General features: G+C 46.0%; 2 protein-coding genes across 2 annotated transcripts in view; both read right to left on the reverse strand.

Annotated features, from left to right (window-relative positions):
• LOC142858504 (cytochrome P450 2G1) overlaps positions 1–1,687 on the reverse strand; it is a 74,757-nt gene extending 73,070 nt beyond the window's left edge. The window contains exons 1-2 of the mRNA XM_075987821.1: positions 1,651–1,687; positions 15–148 (exon numbers count right to left, since the gene is read on the reverse strand). Coding sequence (XP_075843936.1) covers positions 15–148; positions 1,651–1,687 — 171 coding nt within the window. The remainder of the gene's footprint in view (positions 1–14; positions 149–1,650) is intronic.
• A 1,670-nt stretch (positions 1,688–3,357) lies between these two features.
• LOC142858498 (cytochrome P450 2B1-like) lies at positions 3,358–17,472 on the reverse strand. The gene is made up of 9 exons (XM_075987803.1): positions 17,295–17,472; positions 11,064–11,226; positions 10,807–10,956; positions 8,861–9,021; positions 7,776–7,952; positions 7,193–7,334; positions 5,935–6,122; positions 5,622–5,763; positions 3,358–3,995 (listed from the first exon to the last, which is right to left on the reverse strand). The coding sequence occupies exons 1-9, from the start codon at positions 17,463–17,465 to the stop codon at positions 3,814–3,816; spliced, it is 1,476 nt and encodes a 491-aa protein (XP_075843918.1). The 5' UTR covers positions 17,466–17,472; the 3' UTR covers positions 3,358–3,813.
• Between the last annotated feature and the right edge of the window lie 3,517 nt (positions 17,473–20,989).

Raw genomic sequence — 20,989 nt, forward strand, 5'->3', positions numbered from 1 at the left:
TGTGCATGTCTCACCTGCATGAAGGAGTTGAGGAGGCCTCCTCTGTCCATCTGCAGGAGGTTCCCCAAGAGAGGAAGGGGAAAGGGTCCTGGAGGGAGATGGCCACGGGCCTTTGAGTGGCCCCTGATCAGAAGTAGCAAGAAGCCCACTGGGCTCCATAGTCCTGGCCTGAGCACCGTCCACTTCGATACACACTCCAGCAAGTCTTTTATGATGAACCTGGCCCTCCACCCAGTAGAGCAACTTCAACTGTTCCTGCCTCCTGTCTCATCACTGTCCAGTAGTTTGAGCACCCACACTTCCTGTTTGGGCTGCTGGAGACTTGGTCACTACGTATTCCTTACATGTTGGCAAGGAAAACGAAACAGATACATAGGTCAAAAGAACATTGGGAATAATTCATTTTGATTTCTGGGAGTGAGTGTGCCCTTTTCAGCTCAGTTTGGTCTGTTTATTTACTGAGGCATGAACCTGTTGTTTGCTGAATATGTGAAGGGATATTTCTTATGTCAATGTGCATGTGTGTGCTTTTCTGTGTTCCTATAGAGGGGTGTGTGTGTGTGTTAGTGATGTGTGCCTTTATTGATTTGTTTTCAAGACAGGGTTTCTCTGTGTAGCCCTAGCTGTCCTGTAACACACTCTGTAGACCACGATGGCCTCAAACTCAGAGAATCTCCAGCCTCTGCTTCCTGAATATTGACATTAAAGTACATATTTACATTGGGGAGGTACTTTGTGTGTTCTTAATGGCTTGAGTGACAGGAATGAGTTGTATATTATGGTATGACTCTCTGTGTGTTTGTACATAGCCCAACCCCAGTGCTGATGTGATTTCTGGAGAGTCCCCAAGTCAGTCTCTGGCCTGTGACAACCACAGATGGCAGAAAATCGAGAAGTAGGGAGATAGGAGTTGTGAGGCCCAGCAGTCAGGTGGAGAGAGAGGCTTCAGCCTGGCAGAGGAGCAATTGGAATCTCTGGGTCTCTGATCACTGTGACTGGTGATCACTTCCTCCTCCTGGCTGTCTCACAGCTCCTGAAGCTCTCTGGCTTTCCCCTGACCCACCTCTCCCTAACGGGGTCTCTATCCCCTGTGGACTCAGAGCTTCAGGGTGCTGAGACTGTCTAACTCTGTTTTCCTACTGAGGCAGAGTACCAGGGAGCAGGAGATTATAATTAGGAGACAGTTTACATTGTGCTTCTGGAAGCAGTTATTTCCCAGAACACCGCACTGGTGTCTGGTGAGGCATTTGCTGCTGCATTATAACAGTCAGGGGGCAAGCAAGGGCACCTAAGACTGGGAGAGCTGAAAAGGAAACTGGACACCCCCATAGATGACCCGCTCCTATGACAATGATGTCAATCCAGTCACAAACTGTCGTGGTTAGAATGTGAAGGACCTCCCACGACTTTATGTGTTTGAATGCTTTATCTCTAACCAGTAGTAATTTAGGACGTTCTCAGACTTGATAGGAAGTTACTTGAGGGAACCTCTCCCTCACACCCTCCTCTCTCCCCTCTCACCTGCCACATGCTCACACAGCAAACCTAGAAGCCCAATTGTCCTGTCTTCCTGTCTTGAACCTAACCCCAAACTAATCCTTCACACTTGCTTCTGAGCAGACATTTAGTCACAGTGACAGAAAAAGCAACTAATGCACAAAATCAGTAGCAGGAGCGAGGTTGCCATGGGATAAAACTCACCATTTTGTTCTTTGTCTGAAATTCTTTAGTAGTCTGTCCCGCACTTTTGATATGGGAACTTATTACGGATCACATGGCAGTAGCAGAGGAAGAACAGAGAGAGGGAGGGACAGAGAGACTGGGACTGTTCTACCTCACACAACATCTTGCCTCTGTCTGGATATTGGAGACACAGAGGCTGACTTGAACTGGAACCAGGGCCAGAAGTTGTTGATTTTGCCTGCCTGTCTTCACTCGAGTTCATCTAACCTTTGTGGTTGCTGGAATGGAATCCAAATTCTCTTGGATTTCAACAGAGACTGAAAACCATCAGCTCTCCAGGCATCTTCCAGGACCTCAGCGTCATGCGGGACAGCTGAGGCTTACATACTCTAGCATGGACAACTACCAAATTCTCAGCCTTTCCATTATGGGTCATTGTTGCACTAACTTGCCAATGATTGTAAGCTAGTCTAATATATCCCATAGATAGATAGATAGATAGATAGATAGATAGATAGATAGATAGATAGATAGATAGATAATAGATACATAGATGCATAGATACATAGATACATAGATGCAGATATACAGAATGATTGATTAATTCTATCATTAGTGTTCTTTTACAGAACCTTGGCTAATGAAGTTATTGGTAAGGGAACCTGAGATCAGTGTTCAGAATCACATAGTTCAGGGTGTATCAACTGAGGAGGCCTCTGCCCATAGAGAGGATGCTAAGAAAGGATAAAAGCACCTGAAGGTGTTTGACTGTGGCCTGCAAAGCACAGGAACCTAGATAATGTAGTGATATGAGCGGTGGGGCTGCATCCCCAGCACCCCGTCCGCCTGCTAGCTTATGCCCGAAATAACAACACACAAACTGTATTCATTTAAACACTGCTTGGCCCATTTCTATCTAGCCTCTTCTAGGCTAATTCTCACATATTAATTTAGCCCATTTCTAATCATCTGTGTTGCACCCCAAGGTGCGCTTACCGGGAAGATTCTAGCCTACGTCCATCCTGGGTCGGAGCTGAATTCGTCTGCCGGGGAGAGCAGAGCATGGCGTCTCTGTTGAGGCGTCTTACCTCACTTCCTCTTCTCCCAGCATTCTGTTCTGTTTACTCCACCCACCTATGTTCTAAGCTATGAGCCCAAGCAGTTTGTTTATTACTTAACCAATGAAATCAACAGATTGATATATGACACCCCCACATCAAGATAATACTGTGTGAAGTAAAAAGATGCCAGACACCAAAGATCACATACTATGTGACTCTGTTTACATGAACCATACATATTAGGCAAGTTCATAGACACAGAATTCAGACCAAATACAGAGTCCATTGGTGTAGATCATAGAGCACTGGAAGCTGATACACGGGGCCTGTGGTGTTAGGAGAAATAGGGCACTGACTCAGCATGAGATGTGGCCTCTAGAAGTCTCTCTGTTCACACATCAAACAAGACACGTGAATGATTTCTCCAGTGTCATTCTCAGTCTTGTTATTTAAAAATCCTGGCGTGCCCCCAGCAGGCTTACAGAGCAGCCACTAGCCCAGCAGAGATGGTTGCCAGAGCGGTGCAGTTTCCCAGTGGTGAGCGGCAGACACATGGCAGGGCAGGCAGGGGGCTCTTGGAGCTGCGAGATATCCCGGGGGGGGGGGATTACAAGCGGTGGCTCACCCCTGGCAGGCTGGTCCCACCATGTGGCTGGGAGAACCACCCAAGCTGGCAGGTGAGCAAGTGGCGGGTAAAAGGCTTACAAGACAAGGTAAATAGGCATAAAACTGAACATTTATTACTTAAAGGAGAAAGAGAAACAGAAGAGAAAGGAGAGAGAGAGAGAGGGACAGAGAGACAGAGAGACACACGTGCACAGGCCAAGAGAGGACAGTAAGAGAGATTCAAGAAGGCGACGAGAGGTCAGAGGTCGTGGTAAATGGGTGTGACCAGAGACCAAAGAATAACACTCAGGGCATAGGACACAACTCTGAGCTTTGCAGAAGCTGCAGTAAGGTGTAAGGGTTTGAGCAGTGACCTACAGCCTGGTTTGCAGCAGGTCTCACAGAGGAAGAAAGATGGGGCCATTCTCAACAGGAGTGGGGACACCTGGCCACCTCAGCCCTGTCAGCGGGCCAAGAAACGGATCTGGTATGTTGGAGGCACTTTGCCGAAGCCACTCTCCTTGGGACTGAGGTCAATGTCCTTAGGAGCCAAGGGACTGGACACAGAGAAGTTCTGGAGGATGGTGGTGAAGAAAAGGAACAGTTCGTTGCGGGCAATGCCTTCGCCAAGACAAATGCGCTTTCCTGTGGGCACAGAGAATGAGCCATGTGAGCCCCAGGGCAGTATATAGCCTTTGGACTGTCCTTTCCCCAAACCCAGACAACTCTCCCATTGCAGTGGAGAAGAATGAGTTTGACACTCCCCTGTAACGCAAGTGAGAATGTTAAGAGATTCCTGAAACCTTAAAGAATTGGTGTAGGGCCAATGAGACTAACACCTGCCAGCTGAATTGTGGCACATTGTAGGAGTAAGTATTTAATCAATGTCTGCTTTGAATATGTGATAGTTTTGGTGGCCAAGAGCCAGAGACTAACTAGCTCAGAGACATAGGCAAAACCAAATGCTATAAGATCCGAAAAGAAAAAAAAAGTAACAACAAAATGACCCCTGAAGATATTCTAATAGGCTCATAGATCAGATCCCTCCTTATTCAGCCATCATCAGAGAAGCTTCCCCCTGCAGCAGATGGGAACAGATTCAGAGTGACACAGCCAGACGTTTCACAGAGAGAGAAACCTTGGAACACAGAGCTCTAAATGGAATGTCTTTGTCAAAACCCTCCCCTCAGAGCTCAGAGAACCCAGAGGAAGAGGAGGCAGAAAAAGGGTAAGAGTCGGAGGGGATGCAGGACACCAAGAGAACGAGGCTCAGAACCAACTGAGCAAACTCATATGAACTCAGACTGAGGCAGCAGGCACAGGGCCTGCTCGGGTCTGCACCAGGTCCTCTGTGCACATCTTAAAGCTTTCAGTCTAGTTTCCATGGATTCCTGAGTGTGCGAATGAATGGGTCTCTGGTTCTAGTGACCAACTTTTTCTGTTGGTTTGCACTGTACAGCTTTGATGTGATGGTTTGTTGTTTGATCTGATGTCTTGTTTTGTTATGTTTTGTTATTAACTCTTAGAAGCCTGTTCTTTTCTAATGAGAGACAGGAAGGAGTTGATCCGAGGGGAGACTCTGAGGACTAGAAGGAAGGGAAAACTGTAATCAGTATATATTGTATGAGGAAAGAATCTATTCTTAATAAAAGGGGGGAGGAGAAAAATAGCAGAAGTCTAACAGGAAGAGGAACACTCTGGATGGCTTTGATGCAACTGAGAAAGAATTGATGGATTTTCATCACTGCACTTTCTACGGTGGGGAAACTGTCTTCTGCTCTTTTGAGGACTTTACATGGAAATTACTACATTGGCTTTAAAATTATCTTGGACATCCTGACCTGGGAATATCTGTGCTCCCATCCCCTCTATTAATTAATCTGTTGTTTATTGTTGGCAGGGGCAGGAAAGACCTTGTGCATTTAATCCATTTTGTTCTCTGTGAACATCCTTCACTCTCTTCTGTTAGGCGTTTAGTCACGCGTAAAGACAAATGTTTTCACTCAAAAAAAGATTTTCCCCTAAAAATAAAATTGGAAAGAAAATTAATTGCTCACGTTTAAAGGCTTTTAAATACCTCTCCAAAATCCTCCTCAGTAGAATTCTCCTTAAATCAATAGTCCCTTCATGGGACAGGAAACAGGTTGAAAGTGATGGTTCAGACAAAGTTGGCAGCCAGAATAGCAGTAAGTAATCAGGGACCTAGTCCTGTATCCTGGAGGGTGAGCCTGCTCTCTAGTGTCTGGGAAAGGAAGCACAGGTCCCTCTCACCTATAGAAAAGGGCATAAAAGCTTCATTTTTCTTCAGAGCCCCATTGGCATCCAGGAAGTGGTCAGGATTGAAGGCATCTGGTTGTTCAAAGTACCGTGGGTCATGGAGAGCTGCACTCAGGATGGGGTACACTTCAGTGTTCTAGGAGACATTGTGAGAGGCAATGATATTAGCATACCCTGGCTCCCATAGCAGACTGTTAGTCCTTAGAGATCCACAGAATGCTGGGAAACCACAAACTGGCCGAGGGTGGTCACTGGGAGAGTGGAGGATGACCAAAGATTAGAGATGTGGAATTGCAGATGGTCTCACCTTGGGGAGGAGGTACCCTCGGAACAAAGTGTCTTTGGTGACTTTGTGCGGTACTCCAATCGGGAGAAGATCCGAAAATCTCTGAATCTCATGGATGACGGCATCAGTGTAAGGCATTTTGGTGCGGTCATCAAGGGTTGGTGGGCGGTGTGAGCCGATCACCTGATCGATCTCCTTTTGGACTTTCTCTGCACAGAAAGGGAGACAACATGGAATGTCCGTCCCTTCACAGAAGCAATGCACAGCAATTCTGTTTTCTGTGAGCCAATAGCTTAGGAACAGTGCAGAGCCAGGAGACTCTGCCGAGAAAGACACAGAGCACTCTAGGGCACACACACCTGCACTTCTCTCCAGCCACGCCTGTGTTAGAGACTCTCTCCAAAGCTCCAACCTTGCTAATAACAGAAAGACAAGGAAAGCCCACAGCAAAGGGCTCTTTTCATCTATCAGTGTAAGGGAAGGCTGGAGAGAGAGATGGTAAGAATTCTCCATATTTGAAATATAATGATATAATTTCTGTTCCTGCATAACACATAGGAATAAACGGGTAGGTGTGTTAAATGATGAACTAGTCACAGATAAATGAGTGAGTTATTAAATGGATACTTGGAGGTATGGATGGACACATGAAGGGTGGATTCAAATGTCAGTTAGTAGGATTAAGGAATGACCCATGAATCAATGATAGATAGCACACTCAACTAGATCTGATCAAAGAATAAAACTCACAGGCTGATTCATCCAAATAAATGATTGAAATATGTGCCCTTAGGTGATGTAGAGATGAAAGAATCAAGGATGAATAATCTCTGGATATAGAGAAGATGGGCAGAGGAACACATGAGTGGGTAAATAGTTGAGTATAGGGGTGGATAAAGGCTTGGATGGATAACAGATGGATGGGAAATGAACAGAATGGGTAAACAGATAAATAGGTGGATGAAGAGAAAGACAAGTGAATAGAAGGATGTAAAGACAGAAGGAAAGAAAGAAGTGGGAATGGATGGTGGACGGACAGAAGGACCGACGGACGGTGGATGGATGGATGAAAGGATGGATGGATCAACCATTACTTGAGAGGTGAAAACAATGGAAAACAGGCAGGTGAGTGTTTATTCATGCACCACCCACAGCACAGCCCTAGTTTAGAATTGCATTCAGCGCTCCAGATATAAGAAGCCCATGGCTCTCTCATCCACACAAACTTTCCAGCCAATAGGGAGATAGAAGATTCCCCAACCCCCCATCTGTGGTTCACCTGCAACATGGGGGTATTTTAGCAGAAGCAGGAAGCCATAGCGGAGAGTGGTGCTGCTGGTCTCGGTGCCAGCAAAGAAGAGAGACAGCACGGAGATCATGAGGTTCTGGTGATGGAACTCCGTGTGTTGATTGGACTTCTCCTGATTCCAGATGGGAAAGAGAAGGGAGGGTCAAGGGTGACAGGAGCCTTTCAGGAAGATGCACACACATCCTGGGAACTGTCCTTCCGTCTCACATTATATGGATCACATGACATTTCTCAGTCCTTAATAATATTGCTTGATTTCTGTCTGTTCTGTCCTCTTTCTCTACAGTGCTCTCTGGTAGTTTATAATGGTTTGTCTAGAGGCTCTTTCTTCCTCTGTGGTCTTTCCTGCTTTTTGTCCCTTGCCCTGTTTCTTCCTCACCCTTCTTTCTCCCTATCCCATTTTCTCTTCCTTTTATTTTTATCATTTTCCAGACTCTTCTGCATCTCCTACACTCCATTTCCTGTCTCTCCTCCCCATCCTCTGCCCCCCTTTTCTGCTGCTCACATCCTCAGGCTTCACTCTCAGCTATCCCCTCATTCACGCAGGACTTACCTTCTCCATGCGTAGAAGGTAGGTATCGATGAAGTCTCTTGGATTGCTGGGGTCCAAGGTTGTCCGGTGCTTCTCCACATTGTGGCCGATGTAGTCAAGGATTTCTTGCACATTTTTGAAAATTTGCTTGTGGGCGCCAGGAAAGTACTTCAGGAAACCAGAGAAGAGCTCAAACACCTGCAGGAAAGAAGGGCCCAGGAGGTTCTCTTGAGCTTTTAGGTCACAGGAAATGGAAGTGCTCTTAGTGTTCTATTGCTGCACCCCGCATATTGCTGCATACCCACAGAAGAGATACCATAGCCAAGGCAACTCTTACAAAAAAAACATTTTTGAGGCTTGCCTACAGTATCAGAAGTTAGTATATTATCATCATGGTAGGAAGCAGACAGGCCTGGCATTTGCCTGAGAGCTTTCATCATGACATCCATGTAGACAGACACGTACCTAAGAACTGGCATCATGATACCCATGCAGACAGGCATGTGTCTGAGAGCTGACATCATGACACCCATGCAGACAGGCATGTGTCTGAGAGCTGACATCATGATACCCATGCAGACAGGCATGTGTCTGAGAGCTGAAATCATGGTATCCACGCAGAAGGGCATGTGTCTGAGAGCTGACATCATGATACCCATGCAGACAGGCATGTGTCTGAGATCAACACTGTGGTAAACAGACAGACTGGTAGAACTAGAGGGCATACTGGCCTTGCATGGGATTTGGAAACTCAAAGGATCACCCTGAATTTATCATCTCCCTGCCTCCATGTTCTGGAATTGGATGAGTGGTGTGCCACCAAACCCTGGAAATGCAATGAGGACCTCATGCATGGAAACCAAGTCCTCTACCCTCAGGGCTACAGCTGCAGCACCCACATCACCACTTCCTGCAGTTGTAAATGACTGTTTTTCTGCATTTACAACTCTGCCCTGCTCCCCATCCTATCTCCCACCTGCTCGCAACCTCTTTGCCTCTCAAAGTAGTCTCTGTCTTTCTTCAGCCCTAAGATATTCCTTTTTTTACCCACCTAGCAGCGTCTTCTTTCCTCTGCCTTGGATGCTCCTCTCTTCCCACCCACTGACCTGGCTGGAGAATGAGCTGATGAGTGAGAAGGTCTGATAGAACAGGTCCAGCAGGCGCAGGAACTGGCGATCTTTGTAGTCAAAGCGCTCTCCAAAGACAATGGAGCAGATGATGTTGGCTGTGATGCACTGGAAGAGGAAGGTGGGGTCCAGTGGTGCTCCTGGAGGAGGATGCAGGACAAGAGACAGGAGATATAGAACCAGGGAACATTTGCCTTCAGCCCCATCTCTGTAAAGCTGAACCCCTCCCTCACCACTCAATGAACAGGAACAGCTGCTACCACATTTGCACATAAGATGACCATATATGACTCTGCACTCAGAGATGCACGAATCCTTTTATTTAACTCCCCTCAGTAGTATAGAGATTATGAGGTGCTATTCCTATACACAGAAGGGGAGGCACCTTCACCAAGGAAACTCAGCTAATCATGACTGAAGCTAGGATGCTGGGACAGAGAAGTGGAGTGTGAGTAGTCAGTCTCCACACCACTTCTCCTCCCAGGACAACATCCTGACTCTGAGCTGATAGTTAACTCCCCCTGGAGGGAATGGTGCAGAGAAGGGTTCAGGGATGGCTGTGTGAATTTCCAAGTCCTGCACAGTCCATGTGCATCTTCCAGTCTTCCTCCATCCCTCCCTCCTCTGACTCCTCCATCTCTCTTCTGACTTCCCCCACCCTTCTCTGACTTCCTCCATCCCTTCACTAATTTCCTCCATCGCTTCTCTGACTTCCTCCATCCCTTCTCTGACTTCCTCCATCTATCCTTTCTCTTCTGAGCTCTGTGGTGTTCCAGAAGCCATCAGCCCCTGCTGCCTTTGTGTGCCAGGTTCAGTCATGGACCCTGGTGGTTAGAGGGCTTTTGTCAGTCTAACAGTATTGGGGACACTGTTGCCCTTCACCGTGAGCTGGCTTGTCTGTGGTCTCTGATCCTGTGTGGATCCTTCCCTGGGGCTCAAGAGCTTCACTCTCAGCCTTGGGGCTCACTTCTCTTCCTCTGGGTCCTTCCATCTCTCACTTCTTTCTCCAGTTCATTCTTCTCAGCCTCTGCATCTTTCTTCCCTCCCCCTTCCTTACTGACCTCTCAGATCTCCTGAGAAAGGTCAATAAGAGATGACAAATATCCTGTGTAAAGAAGTGGATGTGCGAACAACGGTCTTGTCACCAATGTGCCTTGATATATCAAACCTTAAAGTGACCAGGGTTCTTTTGAGTTCTACGAAAGTAAACTCTCATGAGCCTCTGTGTCCACTCTGCTCACCAGCACATTCACAAGGAAGAAAACACAGTTCCCAGCTTAGACCATGTCTGCAGGTCCTCCTGCTCCCTTCCCTTGGATCTAGATTCCGCATTTATCTTTGATAAGACCATGGGAGTAGAAGGCAGGGATAGGGAGCAACTACAATGGTTGAGTCAAAGTGGCTTTCGACTCTACGGGCAATAGAAGAGGACCTTGGAACTCTCAGTCTCCTACCTTTACCGCCGATGTGCTGGGATTAAAAACATGTAGGACCATGCCCACTCATATGGTGCTATACTCATAGGTGTATATAGCTCTACAAACAGCCACAGCCACATTGTAAGACCGGACCTGAAATCATAGACAGGACTGGCCTTGAACATATGACCATCTTGCCTCAGTTTTGCAGCTTGGAGAGGACTAGTGTGCACCAGTCATCTTTAGTTGACAGAAAATTAAATCAGATTGATTTTCTGAAGAGAAGTGACCACTATGGTCAGTACATATTTCTGAGTTATTTTAGACACAATGTATCTGACATTCCTTTCCCTGCCCTTGTTTTTCCACCTCTGCCCAAATCTCATTCTCCCCATACATTGTGTGTCTGTCTGTCTGTCTGTTTCTCTACACTCTTTCTCTTTCTTAGGCTATGCACTGAGGTCCCTGTGTCACCGTCTTCCTTTCTACCCATTCTCTGGGACTCACCCTGGGATTTCCGCAGCTCCTCCACCAGACATCGGGCCTCCTCCTTAATCCGCTCCTCCACACTCCTCTTCCCCATCCCACAGTCTCTCATGGTGGCCAGAGAGAATCGCCTAAGGGCCTTCCAGCGTTCCCCATTGGCAAAGATCACACCTAAGAACATAGGGGAAACTTGATGAGTCCTTCCCCACATCTTTGCCTCCACCTCTCACACAACTTCCTGGGATACATCCTCCACTCCATCCTGTCGCCTGTCTCACCATATCCCTGCACAACTGGCTCAACCACAGCAACTGTCCCCCGACCAGAGAAAGCCTCAGCTTGGTCCACCAGAGCTTCCCTTATGGCCTCTGTCCCACACAGCATAACCACAGGCCTCGGTCCCAGGTGCACTGTGAACACATCTCCATATTTTTCTCGAAGCTGCCAAGGATAATCACACCAGGATTGTGGTTAGTCAGTGCAGATGTTGTTACACTGTGAAACACACACAGATTGGTAAATAGGTACCCCTCCCCTGGCCACCCGTGCCCTTTGAGGACCTAAGAGGTGAAGGGTTAATTCACCAGACATTTAGGGTCTGCACTGATTGGTTGGATTTCCTAGTCAGTACACCAGCACTGTAGAGTATGGAGACAGGGCAACACTTGTTTATAATCCTGGCACTAGGGGGACAGAGACCAGAGAATCAAAAGTTATCCTTGGCTACACATCCAAATTGAAGACAACTTCAGCTACACATGACCCTATCTCAAAAAAAAAAGGATAGATATAGATATGGATGCAGATATACATGTAGTTACATGCCCATAGTCTTCAGACTGGCTGTTTATCTCTGGACTCCCAATCAAGAACCATGCTTTCTGTCACCAAGGCTGTCCAATGCCTCCTGACAACATTCATAGAGAACGGCCCTGACCTACCCACTGGGTTACATGGGAAGGAAAGTGATAGTCACGTAGTAGTGGTCCTGAATGTGAGTCATGACTGCAGTATGGACACTTGAAAAAATGTCTTGCAATACAACCATCGGGGATCTACGGGGAACTGGTTCCAGGAACATGACAACCCTGCAGTGCTGAGAGCCCTTGAGGAGCATGGTGCAGGGTCTGCAAACAACACCCCTTCTTCTTGTAACCTTTCCTCTCTCTAGATTGCACTGCAGCTAATAGAAATGAAAGGCTATGAAAATGGTCAGTGCCCATTGTTGTTTGGTGACAATGCCAAGATAAATCTCTATACATGTTTGATGCTGACGTATTTATGTTTTTAGATGGGGGTCACACTACTGATTCTTATGCAACAATGAACTAACAATTCTCAGACGAGATCAACAATGTAGATGAATTTTAGCCAACTCAATGTTGACACAAAAGCAAGCTTTGATTTCATCTGCTGCACCTAACTGATGTTCAAACACAGGTGTGGTTGATGGTGTGTCAGGATAGTGGGAAGGCAGTGACTACAAGAGCAGAGATAGGGACCAGTCTTGATGTTAGCTGGTCTGCACATCAATGATAAGAATCTGTTCTTCTTTCAAATTTATTGAAGTGTGCTTTTTGAGATATGACCCACTTCAATCATATCTTAACTCAAAATTTAATAGTTGGAGCTGGAGAAGTGGCTCTTTATCGCAGAGAGTTTAGTCCCAACTCCCATGTCAGATAGCCAACAACGGCCTGTAATGCCACCTTCATGGGATTTGATGTCCTCTAGCTTCTTCAGATATCAGACATGCATGAGGACCATTTAAACACACACAAACACACACAAAATGATGATAATGAAAATAAAAATAGATAGAAGGTGGGTGGATGGATGGATGGATGGGTGGATAAAAATATCAGTAGGTAGATGGATGAATGGATAGAGAGATAGACAGACGATATGATACAGATCATTTGTAAACACTGTAATTTGGGTACAACAGATAAGAGAACTTGGCCAAAGTTTGACCAGGTTTGGATCTCAGCACCAATATAACAAGACAGGGTATTCTTGCATACCTCTGACTTCTGAGCAATGTTTGACAGTGAAGATAGGATTTCTGGGACTTGTTGACCTCCAGACCCAGTTTCAGGGAGGGATCCTGCCTCAAAGTAATAAGCAGAATTGATGGAGGAGGACACCTGGTACCCTCCTCTGGCATCTGCCCCCATGAACAGTTGTATGCACACAAATAGAAATATACTCACACAGACAGACATACAGACCAACACACTCAGAAATTTGCATGTTTTTAGAGTTAGAGTTAAGGTTACTTTAAAATGCTATGCACTACTCTCTGCAAGCCCCCTCTTGGTTCCCTACTTCTGCTCTTCCATCCATAAGAACAGTTTCACCACAACTCAAGTCACAGCATTCACTGAAACATTCTTAACTTAATACCACTAACTTTCCCTAAGACCCTCACTGATCAATTGATCAATATCCCTACCATGATTGCATTGCTGTACCTGACCGGATCCCATCAGTCCTCTGCTTCTCCATTCCTCCCTTGTTCCTCTATAACACCAGCCCCATGTTGCTCCCTGACCCTGTTCCCCTTCAGGTCCTTTCTGCAGCACCCGCCTCCCTCGATGCCACTATCTGTGTCTCTCAGAGTTTTTGTTCACAAGCAAAGCAAGACATTGTGTCACAAACTCCCACCATTTGCTGAAACACCATGTTGTTCCCGTCCATCCGCTGTGTCTGTCTGCCACTGCCAGGGTAATGCTCTGTAGGCGTAGTGACCTTATCTGCCTCTGAGATGTCACAGATAGAATGTTCCCCAGGACAAATGGACCTAGTAAACTATCAGTTATTTGGTAAATAAGTCAGTGTGTGGGCAAAGTGAGTTGTCATTTAATAGACACAGATTGTCACACCCTTGCGAGCCATGTATCCTTGTTGTCACCAGAAGAGAAAGGCAATATTCAAGAATACTCAAAACTGAGGCACAATCCCACAACTCTCTGACTTTAATGAATGGAGAAGAATTTGTACCAATCCTTTTCCCCTAAACCAGGTCACACAGGTGTTCAGCTCTTCTCTTGCCACTAGTCAAAGCATACTGGGTGACTAGATGGCCCAAGAAAGACCTGGAACAAGTCCAAGAATTCTCAGAATAATATTGTGGATTGTTTTATTCTGAGACAGGATCTTTTATCCCAAGCTGGTCTCAAGTTCTCTCTGTACCTAAAAGACAACCTTGAACTCCTGATCCTCCTGCCTCCACCTCCCAAGTGCTGGGATCATGTGTGTGTCACAAGACCTGGAAAATGCTCACAAGTTTTTGTCAATTTCGGTATGCCTATTTACAAAAGAGGCGGTCTGAACTCTTAACCTAATTCTGAAAAGTTTCAGTGGTAGTTACATCATGAGGTGGCTTTATTCCAGGAACACTTCGGAGACTTGGGAGCTGCAGATCTGTATGCACCAGATCTCAGCCTCTCCTCTCACGGTCTGTTCCTCTGCTGTGAACATTCCCCAAGCTGAACCTCATCTTAGGTCTCAGCTCATTTTCCAAATGTCAAGAAGAGGTACTTTATATAGATCACAGATTATTTCTTACATTTTTTGAGACCAGGCATTTTTAGTATTGCATGCATATAAAAGGAGTTTTTTACCATGTCATCCATGTTAAAAGAAAAGGCAACAATGCATGAATATGAGAAAGAAAGGAGCTGAACTCAATTTGATGATAAATCCATTCTTGTGACAGATACATTGATCCATTCATAAGGCAGATCTCAGAAGAAGAAAGGAGGAGGCAAGAGTGATGGCCAAGATGGTGATGATAAGAAAAGGAAGTGCAAAGGAAAACAAAAGAAAGTGGGGGGTACATGCTAAAGGTCCCTCCTCCATGGACTGAGGATGCATTTGCTTGGCAGAGTGCTTGTCTGGCATGTGTGATTTATTCCCAGCACCCAATAAAAAGCATGTGATGTAACACACATCTAGAAAAATACTTATGTTTAAAATGATACTGAAATAACACTCCCCAAAATAGTAACACTACAACACATAGTTTATTTATTAAAGAAAAATGAAGTGTTATTATGACACCATAGAATACTGGTGATTTTATGTATGGAGGGTCTAGCTCCTCTTTGTGTCTCTACTACTGGCCAAAAGAATGTCATCATTAAGACTCCAGTCTTTGTAACAGATACACCATGACTAAAGCCCACACAACCATCTTAGAACACAGCTGCCTAGAAGAGGTCTCAGCTTCTTGAGACACCAGAGAAGCTTCCAAAAACCACTCCAGAGGGCCTGCCTGCTGCTGCCTCATGTGCATCCGCACATGGGGTTGGACCTTATGGAGTTGACACAGCCTTTAGCAGCTGCATTTGAGGCAGGCTCCAGGCTCATCCACAACACACTTGAAAAAGCCGAGCTGGTTAGTTTTGGGCTTCACTACAGGACATCACTACCACTTGGCATCCAGAAGTATCTGTCTGGACACCTGTTCTTTCTTCTTGCCTGTTCCATATGCTGTGCCTTGAACATGATTAAAGTGTCCTCTGTGCACTCTCTGCTGGAAGCTTGGTCCCCGAGGTGGTTATGTTGAAAGGTATCAGAGTCCTCGGGATCTGGAGCCTAATGAGAGGCATTGAGTCTTCAGAGTATATCCACAGAATAGGTTTTATCTGGTCTCACAGAGAGGGCTGGGTTCTCAGAGAATGGATTATTATAAAACAAGGCCAACCTGTATGGTCAGTATCTACTGCATGTGACTGGTTTTCCTGTGCTCTACTGTATTGTGACACACAAGAAGGGTACCTATCAGAGGTTGGAAGAATTGGCTGCTTGATCTTAGACTGTCAAATTTCACAATTACGAGCTGGATAAGCCTTTAATTGATAAAGAACTTAGCCTCTGGACTTTTGTGGCAGCAACAGAAAACAGATAAAGACATGAGGAGAATTTCTCTTGCCTGCTTAATTGAATCTCTTCAGTTTATACCGTCCTTAGCATAGCTTAAGCCAGTTCATCCCCATGACCTGAAGATTCAATGCCTGCCTCTTCCCTGACACACTGTGACCTGATCCACCTGGCTCCACTCTTCCCTAGCACCAGCTGCTGCTCAGGAATGGCTTTTTCTAGAATGTGATCATTCTAGAAACTCTTTGTGATTTGTTCAAATCCTGCTACTTACATGAGTTTGTTGAGTTGAACTCCCAACCAATCTTAAAATTCCTATTGCTTTGCTTGTATCCAATATCACCCAGGTGAGCAGATAAACTTGTCAAATTAATTTTTATGAATTCATTCTATATCTGCAAACAGACTCTCAGCTTCTGAGGGCCAAGGAAGGCAGCTTGGCTCCCTGACATTGCCACATACATTCGATCACTGATTTGAACAGTTATTTAAGTAGCTCTATAGAGGGCAGGAATTCCCTGACAGGTGCACATCATCTAGCCCCTGGGAACCTTGTTTTCAGATGACATGATGATTGTCCCTACAGGGAAAAGATGCAGCATGCTGTGCTATCATGACAGGATGTCAACAACCCTCACTGTGTGTCTGGGCGTAAGGGTGCTGGGGGAGGTGCCACTTTCTTCAGTGATGTAGCTGTTCATAAGTTGCTCACATGACAGTAAATAGCTCCTACATCCATACTTACTCAAACAACCATAATTACCTCTAAGTAGGAATGACCTTTAGACACAGAGACATGGACAGCAAAATAAAAACGGAAGGAATTAGATTTTCATAGAAAACAAAAATATTGGATAGGATGCTAAGAGGAACAGTCTGGCATGTATGAAGCACATTTGAAAAACACTCATGGCCAGATGTACCACACATCTGTCAATCCAGCACACGAGATGTTAGCTCAAAAGGATTATTAGCCTGAGAAAAAGAGGATGATCTTATTCCCCCCCCCAAAATGAAATTGTTTCTAATTTTAAAATTCAAATGAATACAGCATTGGTCCAGGTGGGTGATATATTAAAAAAACAAAGGGGTAGCAGGATTGTTGCCACTAAATCAGCTCTCTAAACGGGAAGTGGGGCCAAGAATGCTAAGTGGTTACTAATAAAGAAGTGGTAATTAAAGATGAAATCCCTCTTGTGAAGACTGTAAAAGATGCTGTCAGGGTCAGCTCCTTGAATGGCCCGTGTGTTACAAAAACATAAAAATAAGCATTCCCTACCTACCCCACCTCCTGACCTGCCTCTCCTCCCCTTTGTTCCTGAACACAGCAGGCTAATCCCTTGTGCTGGCAGAAGCAAATCTATTCTCCTGCTATCTGACATTTTTCTTTCTCTTCTGGACAAAGAGGAAAATTGTAAGCCCTTGGCACACATCTCAACACCTCGACTCTTTTCACATTACAAGCACAGAGCCGCACCCAATTCCAACATGTCAACCGACCTGCGCACCATCCGTCACCAATAAGCAAACTTCCCACCTGAACCTACTGTGTGGAAGGAGTCCCTTGCTTCTCCCACTGAGTGACCTCCAGGAGCAAACACAGGGCTTTGTGCGTGTCTTACCTGCATGAAGGAGTTGAGGAGGCCTCCTCTGTCCATCTGCAGAAGGTTCCCCAAGAGGGGAAGGGGACGAGGTCCTGGAGGGAGATGGCCACGAGCCTTTGGGTGGCCCCTGACCAGGAGCAGTAAGAAGCTCACGAGAAGAACAAGGAGGAGCAGGACACTGGTCTCCATGGTCCTGGTCTGAGTACCGTCTATTTCACTGCACACTCCAGCGGGACTTTTATGCTGGACCTGCATCTCCACCCAGTTGAGCAACTTCAGTTATTTCTGCCTCCTGTCTCATCATTGTCCTGTAGTGTTAGCACTCATACTTCCTGCTGGGCTGTCAGTGACCTGCTCATTCCCTGTTCTGTAAATGCTGGCAAGGACAGCGAAACAGGTACATAGGACAAAAGAATATAGTGAGGCAAGCATCTTGAATTCAGGGGATTTATTCATGCATGTCAGCTCAGCTTTCTCTGTATATTCACACAGGCGTGGACTGTCTGTGTGCTGCATACGTGAAGGGATATTTCTTATGTGAGTGTGCATGTCTGTACTTTTGTGTGTTTTTCTAGGTTTGTGTGTGTATGTTGTTGTTGGTGGTGTGGTGGTGGTGGTGGTGTGTCTGTATTGTTTGGTTTTTCAAGACAGGGTTTCTCTGTGTAACCATGGCTGTCCTGAAACTCACACTGTAGACCAGGCTGTACTCCAACTCAGAAAACCTCCTGCCTCTACCTCCTGAATATTGAGATTAAAGGTGTGAGCCACTACATGTGGCTCACAAGTACATCCTTGCATTGGGAATCTATTCTGTTTGTTCTTAGTTTTGCGTGTGACTTGAGTTTCAGGAGTACCATTGTATGTTACCGTGTGACTCTCTGTGTTTGTACATAGCCCAACCCCAGTGCTGATGTGATTTCTCCAGAGTCCCCATGTCACTCTCTGGCCTATGACAACCACAGATGGGAGAAAATGGAGAAGTAAGGATATAGGAGGTGTGAGGCTCAGCAGTCAGGTGGAGAGAGAGGCTTGGAATCTCTGGGTCTCTGATCACTGTGACTGGTGATCACTTCCTCCTCCTGGCTGTCTCACAGCTCCTGAAGCTCTCTGGCTTTCCCCTGACCCACCTCTCCCTAACGGGATCTCTATCCCCTGTGGACTCAGAGCTTCAGGGTGCTGAGACTGTCTAACTCTGTTTTCCTACTGAGGCAGAGTACCAGGGAGCAGGAGATTATAATTAGGAGACAGTTTACATTGTGCTTCTGGAAGCAGTTATTTCCCAGAACACCGCACTGGTGTCTGGTGAGGCCTTTGCTGCTGCATTATAACAGTCAGGGGGCAAGCAAGGGCACCTAAGACTGGGAGAGCTGAAAAGGAAACTGGACACCCCCATGGATGATCCGCTCCTATGACAATGACGTCAATCCAGTCACAAAGTGTCCTGGTAAGAATGTGAAGATCTCCCACGACTCCATGTGTTTGAATGCTTTATCTCTAACCAGTAGTAATTTAGGACATTCTCAGACTTGGTAGGAAGTTACTTGAGGGAACCTCTCCCTTACACCCTCCTCTCTCCCCTTCTCACCTGCCACATGCTCACACAGCAAACCTAGAAGCCCAATTGTCCTGCCTTCCTGTCTTGAACCTAACCCCAAACTAATCCTTCACACTTGCTTCTGAGCAGACATTTAGCCACAGTGACAGAAAAAGCAACTAATGCACAAAATCAGTAGCAGGAGCGAGGTTGCCATGGGATAAAACTCACCATTTTGTTCTTTGTCTGAAATTCTTTAGTAGTCTGTCCCGCACTTTTGATATGGGAACTTATTACGGATCACATGGCAGTAGCAGAGGAAGAACAGAGAGAGGGAGGGACAGAGAGACTGGGACTGTTCTACCTCACACAACATCTTGCCTCTGTCTGGATATTGGAGACACAGAGGCTGACTTGAACTGGAACCAGGGCCAGAAGTTGTTGATTTTGCCTGCCTGTCTTCACTCGAGTTCATCTAACCTTTGTGGTTGCTGGAATGGAATCCAAATTCTCTTGGATTTCAACAGAGACTGAAAACCATCAGCTCTCCAGGCATCTTCCAGGACCTCAGCGCCATGCGGGACAGCTGAGGCTTACATACTCTAGCATGGACAACTACCAAATTCTCAGCCTTTCCATTATGGGTCATTGTTGCACTAACTTGCCAATGATTGTAAGCTAGTCTAATATATCTCATAGATAGATAGAAAGATAGATAGATAGATAGAAAGATAGATAGATAGATAATAGATAGATAGATACATAGATGCATAGATACATAGATGCAGATATACAGAATGATTGATTAATTCTATCATTAGTGTTCTTTTACAGAACCTTGGCTAATGAAGTTATTGGTAAGGGAACCTGAGATCAGTGTTCAGAATCACATAGTTCAGGGTGTATCAACTGAGGAGGCCTCTGCCCATAGAGAGGATGCTAAGAAAGGATAAAAGCACCTGAAGGTGTTTGACTGTGGCCTGCAAAGCACAGGAACCTAGATAATGTAGTGATATGAGCGGTGGGGCTGCATCCCCAGCACCTCGTCCACCTGCTAGCTTATGCCCGAAATAACAACACACAAACTGTATTCATTTAAACACTGCTTGGCCCATTTCTATCTAGCCTCTTCTAGGCTAATTCTCACATATTAATTTAGCCCATTTCTAATCATCTGTGTTGCATCCCAAGGTGCGCTTACCGGGAAGATTCTAGCCTACATCCATCCTGGGTCGGAGCTGAATTCGTCTGCCGGGGAGAGCAGAGCATGGCGTCTCTGTTGAGGCGTCTTACCTCACTTCCTCTTCCTCCCAGCATTCTGTTCTGTTTACTCCACCCACCTATGTTCTAAGCTATGAGCCCAAACAGTTTGTTTATTACTTAACCAATGAAATCAACAGATTGATATATGACCCCCCACATCAAGAAAATACTGTGTGAAGTAAAAAGATGCCAGACACCAAAGATCACATACTATGTGACTCTGTTTACATGAACCATACATATTAGGCAAGTTCATAGACACAGAATTCAGACCAAATACAGAGTCCATTGGTGTAGATCATAGAGCACTGGAAGCTGATACATGGGGCCTGTGGTGTTAGGAACAATAGGGGACTGACTCAGCATGAGATGTGGCCTCTAGAAGTCTCTCTGTTCACACATCAAACAAGACACTTGACTGATTTCTCCAGTTCCATTCTCAGTCTTGTTATTTAAAAATCCTGGCGTGCCCCCAGCAGGCTTACAGAGCAGCCACTAGCCCAGCAGAGACAGTTGCCAGAGCGGTGCAGATTCCCAGTGGTGAGCGGCAGACACATGGCAGGGCAGGCAGGGGGCTCTTGGAGCTGCGAGATCTCCCAGGGGAGGGGAGTTACAAGCGGTGGCTCACCCCTGGCAGGCTGGTCCCACCATGTGGCTGAGAGAACCACCCAAGCTGGCAGGTGAGCAAGTGGCGGGTAAAAGGCTTACAAGACAAGGTAAATAGGCATAAAACTGAACATTTATTACTTAAAGGAGAGAGAGAAACAGAAGAGAAAGGAGAGAGAGGGGGAGGGGGACAGAGAGACAGAGAGACACATGTGCACAGGCCAAGAGAGGACAGTAAGAGAGATTCAAGAAGGCGACGAGAGGTCAGAGGTCGTGGTAAATGGGTGTGACCAGAGACCAAAAGAATAAC

Source organism: Microtus pennsylvanicus, chromosome 1 (genome assembly GCF_037038515.1).
Source record: "Microtus pennsylvanicus isolate mMicPen1 chromosome 1, mMicPen1.hap1, whole genome shotgun sequence".
In the NCBI taxonomy this organism is placed as follows: domain Eukaryota; kingdom Metazoa; phylum Chordata; class Mammalia; order Rodentia; family Cricetidae; genus Microtus; species Microtus pennsylvanicus.